This window comes from Austrofundulus limnaeus, unplaced genomic scaffold (genome assembly GCF_001266775.1).
Source record: "Austrofundulus limnaeus strain Quisiro unplaced genomic scaffold, Austrofundulus_limnaeus-1.0 Scaffold418, whole genome shotgun sequence".
Classification (NCBI taxonomy): domain Eukaryota; kingdom Metazoa; phylum Chordata; class Actinopteri; order Cyprinodontiformes; family Rivulidae; genus Austrofundulus; species Austrofundulus limnaeus.
Genome location: NW_013952820.1, coordinates 76,724 through 87,283, shown reverse-complemented (window position 1 = coordinate 87,283; position 10,560 = coordinate 76,724). Strand labels below are relative to the sequence as shown.

Here is a 10,560-nt window from a genome sequence, read left to right as displayed (position 1 = left end):
AGCTAAAACACCAACAATATGAAATATGATTATTTGGGTGAAACAACTTGGTGACAAAGGTCAGTGCAATAAATTACAACATTTAAACTAATCAGACTCTAAATTACTGTTAAAATGTGTCACTGTAACACAGGGGGGGTCGAATTCACAAGGGGGCGAAAGTTCCACACTTAGTCCAGATCAAGAGACAATTTCTGTTAATATTTATTAAAACAAAATCAAATTATTCTTATTATACTCATTTTATTTTCCAAATTATGGTTTATGTTGCATTTAGAGCCCACAAAACCTGACAAAGAGATTAAATTTAAGAAGAACCCATTGTTAGCATTCATTATTCAATGTTTGACAAAATGAAAAGAAAATACAGAAAAATAAAACTAAAGCTAATTCTCTTTCCACACTAAAATCAAAGAATACTAAAAACTTCAAACTTAATTTTATTAATATTTGCCTCATTAGTCTTTACAGACAACAGGAAGTGAAGTTTAACTTCAGATCCTGTGGACCATCACATTGTGTTATTTTAAAATGAACACTTTACACATTCATTCCTCTCTGCTTTGGCTGTAATTACACAACGTTTTTTTAAAGGGTTTTAAGAAAAAAGTACATATTGTTATTAAATACATTTTGAAATTTATCAAAAAAATGCTTTGGTTAAAAATATTTAAAGTTTTGTTTCTTTTTTATTTTATCATGACAAAAAATAAAACCATAAGCAGGTCAGATGATCTGAGCTGTTTCTTGTGTGAATCTCTTACAGACAGTTGCTTCACTCTGTGTTTTCCTTCAGGAAAAAAAGTTTGGCAATTTTCTCTCTGAGAATCATCTTTCACTTTCATCGCCTATTTTCCAGTACTTATTTTTGCTGTATTTTTGACATAGTTTCCATCACATTCTGCATAAATAAAATCCATTTTCTTTCACGTGTTTAGATATTTGTTAGTGGCGGCGGCACGCAGGACACGCTGCTGTGTGTTTGATTGGCAGCCGCTGCYTCTTTGCCTTTTTCTCTTCTCTCCTCCTCCTTCTGCAMAGAAGGCAGAGAGAAATAAGGAGGCATTTTCTYAGGGTTGAAAATTGCAGCCAATAAAAAACATCTGTCGATTGTTTCCCTTTCTTTTGTTTTTTTCTTCTTTTTTGTCTTGTCATAATTTGATCAGTGGAACGCAGACTTTGTTTCAACTTGCGCGATGCATGGACAAGAGTGAAAAATGCAAGACAGTCCTACACAGTTTYCCTGGGGGTAAATTACCTGCTTATTATAGAGAGGAGCTGCTTCAGCGGCTCTCTTCCTGCACGTGCACGCAGCGTGTTCACCGAGGGACAGCGCAGGAGTGAGCTCTGCGGGCTCGCACGTGTGTTTGGTGAAGGGAGGGGGTGTGAGGGCAATATTATTATTAATAATATTAACACTGTTGCCATTAAAGTTGTATTCACTTAATAAGAAGTGCAACCAAGGGTGACAGATGGAGCATAACAAAAAAAGGTGGGTTCAACAGGGGCAATTGGTCTGGAGGGAAAAGGGCAGGTGCTCAAGCACCACCTGACATCTATCTGTGCACGTCCCTGCTTCTAAACCTAACTAGTAGAGCGCAGTAGAACTGAAAAAAATGAGGACCAGGAAAATGTCCTCACTTCCCAAAAATGACCTTACTTGGGTCCAGGTTTGGTGGCGCTGGTGCATGATAGCCCCACCTCTGTCAGTGTGTCACAGGGCAACTGTGGCTACAATGTAGCTAACCATCATCAGTGTGTGAATGTGTGTATGAATGGGTGAATGTCTGTAAGTGTAAAGTGCTTTGGGGTCCAGAGGAACTTGATAAAGTGCTATATAATTTCAGTCATTTATTATAATGAAGCATCTTCAAAGTGTGAAAGCTATCATTTTTCTAACCTGGTCAGCCAGTGATGTACTGAGCATGCTCATTAGCTCCCTCTCAGCTGTTAGTCGCCACYTCTGCTCCCAGTTGATTTTCCGCAATCGTTCCAAGTAGAGCAAAATGACACCTGCAGTAAAAACAGGAGTTTTATAGAGACTGATGCTACTTCCCATGAAATTAAAGTGTCTTCAGCAGAAAGAACCTTTGGCTCCAGTGTTTCTTTGATTATATGTGACACCAGCCAGTTTTGTGAACAAATTCTCAGTATGTGGCAGACTGGCATTCTACTGTGAAACATTTCAATCAATCAATCAATCAATCAATCAATCAATCAATCAATCAATCAATCAATCAATCAATCAATCAATCAATCAATCAATCAATCAATCAATCNCAATCAATCAATCAATCAATCAATCAATCAATCAATCAATCAATCAATCAATCAATCAATCAATCAATCAATCAATCAATTAATCAGGCACATATTAAAACAACAGTGCTGACCGAAGTGCTGCATAAACATACAACCTAGGGCTGGGCAATATGGCCTAAAAAAATTCCCATTGTTTTCATCCCAAATTCGATTTTCGATTTTAATCGATTTGCATTGTTCCTTTGCTTTCTTAAACACAAATTACAGAAAATATTTTTTAAAACTCTCTTTTATTTGAACCATCCCTTCTGGGAGTTGACCTTAATTCAAAGTGCAACAAAAATTCAAGCTATAAATCATGCTTGTAAAACAAGATGGCAGGTCCCGCCATTGTAAACAATGAAAATATAAATAAAATATGTGCAGCTTCAAGTAAACACAATAAGTTAGTTTGAAAATTACTGTAAACAAAATTAACAGTCCTGTTWAAAACATACATTCAAGCAAAGTCAGTAAGTACATTCTTGATGGCTTTTTTTCCCCACACATTTTTCGCAAGGAAGACAAGCCTGTCTACTGCATCTTCATGCATGTCCTGTGGCTTAAACAGAAAATACAAATTACAGAAAATAAACTACAGACCTCTGAACTACGGAAGTCCTAAAGAGTGTACTCGAGGGGGGGAATCCARATTTCCCCAAATTTAAATTGTTATACACAGAAAATTCGAATTAATCGATAAAATTGATTTATCACCCAGCCCTAATACAACCTAATTAAAAGCATGAGTAAAATAAGACTAAATCAGAAAAAATACCTACTCCAAATTCCTCATATAACTCAAACTGAACTTAAAATAAAAGCTAGTTTATAAAAGCGAGTTTAAAAAGCAAAAAGCTGAGTACCTGTGTTGAAACCTCTTCCCAGCGCTGGCCATGGTTTGTGGTTCTTCCATAGGTTTCCCAGGTACCAGTCACTCTGGTTTTCCACCAGACCGATCACCTGCTTCTCTGYAAAAAAAAAAACAGGCCATCAGTCAATCTGTTGTCAAGACATTTTTACATGTTTAWAGGGCTTTTGCTAGTTTATTTATAACCAATAGTCTGACATATTTTTAAAATGGGTGCTGATCAGTTTATTCCTTCACTAAAATCATATATACAGTGGTATGTGAAAGTTTGGGCACCCTTGTTAATTTTCCTGATTTACCCTTATCTTCATAAATTATTGATCACTGTGTTTGTCCCCTATATGATATATTTAACTGATTTTTTATCCTAACAATCAATGTAATGTACAATTGTAGCCACAGCTGCCCTGAGGCGCACTGACAGAGGCGAGGCTGCCATACACAGGCGCCACCGGACCCTCTGACCARCATCAGRAGGCAAGGCGGGTAAGGTGTCTTGCCCAAGGACACAACGACTGAGTCGACTGGACGGGAATCGAACCGGCAACCTTCCGGTTCCAGGATGACTCCCCTAACCACTCTACCACAGCCCCCTGGTAGTGTCACTCAAGGCAAACAGGTCCTAGGTAAAGGATCAGACAAAGCGCAGCCCCTCTCTCTGGCCTGCCATCTTATCGTGATGGAGAGGTTTGAGTGTCCCAATGATCCTGGGAGCTGGAGAAGAATCATGTAACCAATTAGGTAATGGTCAGCATGAGTGTAAAGAGCTTTGTGGAAAGGCACCATCAATGAATAAAAGTGAATATAAGTTACATATTTAGTCCCATTCAGCAAAGAAGACCCAGAACTGTAGGACAGCTAGAATCCTACATCAGATAAGAATAGAAAAATCACACAAAAATCTCCAGAACTGGTCTTCTTCTTTACAGACTCTTGTTTGCAGAGAGAACACAGAAGGATTCAGTTAAAAAAAAACATGAACCTGTCTTGTCTTTTTAATGTTTTTTACTACCACATATAAAATGACCTAATTTTGTTCCACAAAAATATACAGTTTCTTACTTTTAACATTTGATCTGGTAACTATGTTTTATTGCGTATAAAGTATGGGTTCATGAGATTTTCACATTTCATTCTGTTTTTATTTTACTTACACAGCATCACAACTTTTTTGTGATTTCACTTAATATGTTTGAATAAGTTTATGGACGTACTCTAAACTAGATTTCCACTTTATGGTGAAATCTTTACACACAGAATATAAACAATATGAAATAAAGATAATTGACTCACCGCTAAACTTTTTGAAAATGCCCCAGAGCTCGGCAATATCAGTTGCAAAGGTGATGTCTGTATCCAGGACAATAACCTTTGACAGGTTGGAGGGCAAAGCTTTGGTTAGCGTCAGCTTCATCAAGCCATAAATACCTGAGTAATGCTTGTTGGGAATCCAGGAAACCTCAGACTGAAATGAAAATCCGACAAACATGGTTTGAGTTTGTAATTGGTTTGAAACAACCAGCATCAGAGAGTTCATTATTCATAAAAAATATTACAAACATGGCTAAACACAAAGATGCTTTCTGCATATTTTTGGTGCTGGAGATTTTTTAAAATAAATGCAAACAGTGTTTTAAATTGATTCTCTCAATTCAGAGTAATTGAATTTGCATAAGTGCATCATCTGCAGATATACTTGGCTTAGAGTCACGGCTCCTTTTCTCCACTTTAATGTGAGTCGATGAAAAGCAAAAAGAGGCTGCAGGTTAAAGCATCTGACAGCACAAAAACTCATTGTGTAGCAAAAAAAAACTGAGTGGAAAGAAAACACGATGATTTGAAGCAGGTCAAKGCTACAAACATTTATTTATTTTTCTTTTAGATTTCACTTAGAACACATTCATCAACTTGAGGTTGAAGGAAATCAGTTTTTGATTTGACTTATCTAACTCAATTAGCTATGCTGTCATTTAAAAAAGCAAAACTTGACAGAATCTCCATCTGCTCAGTTGGAGAAAATGTTTTAACAAAAATGATAATTTTATCCTAAATTTGTATAAAAATAATTGAGGTTTATGCATAAATCAGTGTTTTAACACTTCATTTTTGGAGTAGTTACTTTAGACCAGACCACATCTCTAGTGTGCAGACTGTTCCAAATACACAACTTGGCAGCTTCTGTGAACCAGGTTCTGCTGGCCTTAAAGTCCAACAGTGAGAGAAGGCAGAAACACAGAAAAGGTGTGTACATGTGCACAAAATCTGTAAAATCATTAAAAGAAATCACTTGATAAAAAYTTATTTACAAAAAGAATTCTTTACAAAAAAATAAAACCAAGCACCATACCCTGATTTCTGCTGCTGCCCTATCCTTCTGGACTTCTCTTCCTCAAAAAGTCAGGAACTCTAGCTCTTTKTTCAGATCACTACTCAAAACTCATCTATTCAACCTGGCCTACCCACCAAAATCCCCTTTTTTTCTTGTGAAGAGTCTGAGTATCCTAGTAAGTGCTATATATATTTGATGTATTATTATTTATATTGTTATTAAACAGATGTAGCACTTGGCTTCAACTTAAGATGTTGGTTTTTAATGTTTTTATTGTTTTTTAAATTGTTTTTGAAATGTGTTAATGTTAAATTTTTATTCCTATTTATTTTATTTGCGTTTTTGATTCTTTTAGTGTACAGCACTTTGGCCAATAGTGTTGAATTTTTGAAGTGCTTTAGAAATAAATTTGTATTGTATGAAAAAGTAAACTGCCGAAGGTAAATAAGCTGCTGAATTCAAAAGAAAAACTTTGATACACCTTCAGAAAGTCTGAAAAACCACTGATCAAGATTGCTTTAACTGATCACAAAACGCCTGCTTGGAATAAAAATTATATTTTCAAATAATTTTGACACAAATAGGAGGAAGAGCATTTTTTACCTTCAGTTCATCTGCATCATAGAAGCTGACATGAACAGATGGGATCATCCAGGACTGGAACAGGGAGCTCAGGATGTGATTGGCTACTGTGTCTGTGATGAAGTGAAAGTGCAGAGGATTTCTCCTGAAAATGAACAAAAGACAGATTCAAGTCCAATTATTTAAGATCCCAAAATGACCACATGGTGACTTTACAATCAAACATTATAATTTCATCCTTAAGCTGAAATTCTTTCTAGAATCTTGCAGATAAAATATAACTCCAGAGCTAAAGCTGGTTCAGAAGACCTGCAGAATTTTAAAACACAGTTAGGGAATCAGCGGCCTCAGAGGATGCTCATTCAGTTGTTCAGTTTTGTAGAAAAAAGCAGATCACAGACATGACACAAAACTCATTTGAACAAAAATATCAAGGAACTCTGTGTCCCTTGCCTGGACATAAGTTATTGGGCCCCACCCTGGAGCCAGGCCTGGGGAAGAGGCTTGTCTGTGAGTGCCTGGTGGCCAGGTCTCTACTAGTGGGGCCCAGTCAGGCTCAGCCCAAATGAGCTACACGAGTTTGTCTTCCTGTGGGCCCATCACCAGCAGGAGGAACCGTATGAGTTGGGAGCACAATGAAAAAAAGAAGGGATCTTGGTGCTCTGACCCTGGCCTACCAAAGCTGGCTCTTGGGACATGTAACTTCACCTCTCTGATGGGGAAGGAGTCTGAGCTTTTGTGTGAATTTGAAAGATATCAGCTACAGTGGGGTGCAAAGCTTTGGGCAGCCTTGTTAACTTTTCTGATTTACCTTTATAAATCATTGATCATTTGGATAAAAAAATCAGTAAAATATATCATAAATGGGACAAACACAGTGATATTTGAGAAGTGAAATGAAGTTTATATGATTTACAGAAAGTGTGRAAWAARTGMTTWAACAAAATTAGGCAGGTGCAWAAATTTGGGCACTGTTGWCATTTTATTGATTTCBAAACCTTTAGAACTAATTYTTGGAACTCAAATTTGGTTTGGTAAGTTCAGTGACCCTTGACCTCCATACACAGGTGACTCCAATTATAAGAAAGGGTATTTAAGGGGGCAAATGTAAGTTTATCTCCTCTTTGCATCTTCTCTGAAGAGTGGCAGCATGGGAGTCTGAAAACAAGTTTCAAATGATCTGAAAACAAAGATTGGTCACCGTCATGGTTTAGGGGAAGGATGCAGAAAGCTATCTCAGAGATTTCAGCTTTCAGTCTCCACTGTGAGAAACATTGTGAGAAAATGGAAGATCACAGACACAGTTCAAGTCYAGGCTTGAAGTAGCAGACCAAGAAAAATCTCCAATAAGCAGAAGCGAAGGATTTTGAGAACAGCCAGAGTCAACCCACAGACCAGCACCAAAGACCTACAACATCATCTTGCTGCTGATGGAGTCACTGTGCATCATTCAAATATTCAGCACACTTTACACAAGGAGATGCTGTATGGAAGAGTGATGCAGAGGAAGCCTTTTCTCCACCCACATCACAAACAGAGCTGCTTGGGGTATGCTAAAGCACATCTGGACAAGCCAGCTTCATTTTGGAATAAGGTGCTGTGGACTGATGAAACTAAAATAATTATTTGGGCAGAACAAGGGCTGTTATGCATGGAGGAAAAAGAACAGCACTCCAAGAAAAACACCTGCTACCTACAGTAACATGTGGGGCTGGTTCCATCATGCTGTGGGGCTGTGGGACCAGTACAGGGACTGGGAATCTTGTTAAAATTGAGGGACGGATGGATTCCAACCAATARCAGCAGTTTCTGGAGACCAATGTCCAGGAATCAGTGACAAAGCTGAAGCTGCTGAAGCCGGGGCTGCATCTTCCAACAAGACAACCACCCTAAACACTGCTCAAAATCTACTAAGGCAGCATGARGGCTCAGTGGTTAGCACCAACGCCCCACAGCAACAAGGTCCTGGGTTCGATCCCCAGTTCGGACCTGGGGTCTTTCTGTGCTGAGTTTGCATGTTCTCCTCGTGCTTGCATGGGTTTTCTCCGGGTACTCCGGTTTCCCCCACCCCCCTAAAACATGTAAAATAGGTTGCCTTCAGGCCCAGGCCACCCTTGAAAAAGAGATCTAAGATCTCAATGGGACTTGCCTGGTAAAATAACGGTAAATAAAAAAAAATATTAAGGCATTCATGCAGAGGAACAAGTACAACGTTCTGGAATGGCCATATCAGTCCCTAGACCTAAATATCATTTAAAATCTGTGGTGTCACTTAAAGAGAGCTGTCCATTCTCAGAAACCATCAAACCTGAATGAACTAGAGATGTTTAGTAAAGGAGAATGGTCTAAAATACCTTCAGCCACAATCCAGACTCTCATTAGAAGCTATGGTAAATGGTAAATGGCTTGCACTTATATAGTGCCTTATCAAGTCCACGTGGAACCCAAGGCACTTTACACTTCAGGCATTCATCCATGCACACACACATTCACATGCTATAGGAAGCATCTAGAAGCTGTTATTTCTGCCAAAGGAGGATCTACTAATATTGAGTTGCTTTTTTGGTGCCCAAATTTATGCACCTGCCTAATTTTGTTTAACCAATTATTGCATACTTTCTGCAAATCATATCAACTTCATTTCACTTCTCAAAAATCACTTTGTCCCCTATATGATATATTAAACTGATATTTTTTTATCCAAACAATCAGTGATTTATAAAATTAAATCAGTAAAATTAACAATACTGCCCATATGTCCTGATGCATCTCAGTAATCCAGGTAAAAAACCAAAAGGAAAAAAAATTGTATAGGTCCTCTGGACGGGTTCTTCTTTAATGAAACGTTTCGTCTCTCTTCCAAGAGACTTCTTCAGTCTGAGAGTTTCAGGCAAAATTCGGGCTTTTGAGTCCTGCCTCCAGGTGACTGATACTCACATCACATGGCTATCGTTCACACCTAATTAACACCTGTGGAGTGATACTGCCAATGGCAGCGCTGTAGGAGGGGGACAACTGAAAACGAAGGCCTCCACCTCTGTTTAATGATGGACGGTCTTTCTTCACAAAAACGCCTTTTTTTACTCCTCTCTCAAACCAACGTTCCTCTCTATCAAGAATGAGAACATCCTCATCTCTGAAAGAGTGACAGCTGGCCTGTAAATGAGTGAAAACTGCAGAGTTCTGGCCATACTTTCACAACCCACTGTATATATAGTTGGGCTCACCTCAATGCACAGCTTAGGCTCCAGAACCAATCTCCCCAAGAGGGGCTGGACATTATTCTACTCTGGAGTTGCCCATGGTGAGAGGTGCCAATCTGGTGTAGGTCTACTTTTGGCCACCCAACTTGACTGCAAGTTGGAGATTTCCCAGTAGATAAGAGGGTAGCGTCCTTGCACCTTTGGGGTGGAGGGATGTGCTCTGATAGTCATTTGTGCCTACGCACTAAATGACTGTTAGTATCCAGCTTTTTTGGAGTCTTTAGCATGGGTGTATTGTACTCCAGCTGGAGATTGCTTTATTCTGCTGGGGTCAATGTTCACATGGGTAATGACAATGTGACCTAGATGGGCTTGACTGGGAGGAACTGCCTCCCACTCAGAACCACTGATGTTCTGCTACTGATTTTCTGTTTTAGTCAAAAACCCTGCTCAAACATAAGGGTTTCCTAACCGCATTTCAGATTACCCATCCTTTTTGGAGGACTTGGAAGGGGTTAACCCTAATCTAACCCTAGGCATGGGAGGAGTTCAGAGAGGTAATGGAGAACAACTTCTGAACATTTATGTTAACCCTAACCTTCAACTGTCCCAATGGGCCTTACCAGGATAAAATACATTTTTCAAAAGCAAAAAACCTATTCAGTTCCCAGGATGCCTTGATTCATCTGCCAGCTCCAAAACATTAGCTAGAAATGGACCCAAGATAAAAAGCAGACTCACCTGTGAAAGAGGACAGACTTGACAAGCGTGATCACATCTCTGGTGGCGTTGTGACCGGCACAAACACAAGCTACATGGATCAGCTGCAGAAACACAGAAGAAGCTGTAAGTTTTAGCAGTACCCATCCATGTATTTATTTTGTTGAAGTAAAAATTTAGATTTTTTGAACAGTTTGTTTACTTTTGTTTTTCTCACTTGAACTCTCAGAGTTGAACAAGTCACTTAACAAATGACTTAAACTACTCAAGCATTAATAATCCAATTTTGACATCAACACAGCTGTATTATGTTTTTTAACTGGGCTTGAGATGCAGGTTTACTTGTGGTTCCTGGAGTTTCTAAAAGTAGAATTGGGAGGCAGAGATTTCAGTTATCTGTTATGATKGMGTGAGTGAGCTCTGAATTAGTTCCGAACACAGATAAAGGTTTAACAAGTTTATTGTTAGAATTTGCAATTGGAGGTCGAGAACGGGATTCGGGCAGCAGCAGGTCTGCACACAGAGATGGGAAGTTAGGTTGGCACAACAAGATT

The 10,560-nt window shown here is 38.7% G+C and overlaps 1 protein-coding gene across 2 annotated transcripts in view; it reads right to left on the bottom strand.

The window, feature by feature from the left end:
* large2 (LARGE xylosyl- and glucuronyltransferase 2) overlaps window positions 1–10,560 on the bottom strand; it is a gene marked incomplete in the record, with an annotated part of 84,096 nt that overhangs the window by 18,044 nt on the left and 55,492 nt on the right. For both annotated transcript variants that reach the window (XM_014024320.1, XM_014024322.1), the window contains 5 exon segments: window positions 1,901–2,013; window positions 3,168–3,272; window positions 4,466–4,637; window positions 6,105–6,228; window positions 10,028–10,110. In XM_014024320.1, the coding sequence (XP_013879774.1) occupies window positions 1,901–2,013; window positions 3,168–3,272; window positions 4,466–4,637; window positions 6,105–6,228; window positions 10,028–10,110 (597 nt within the window).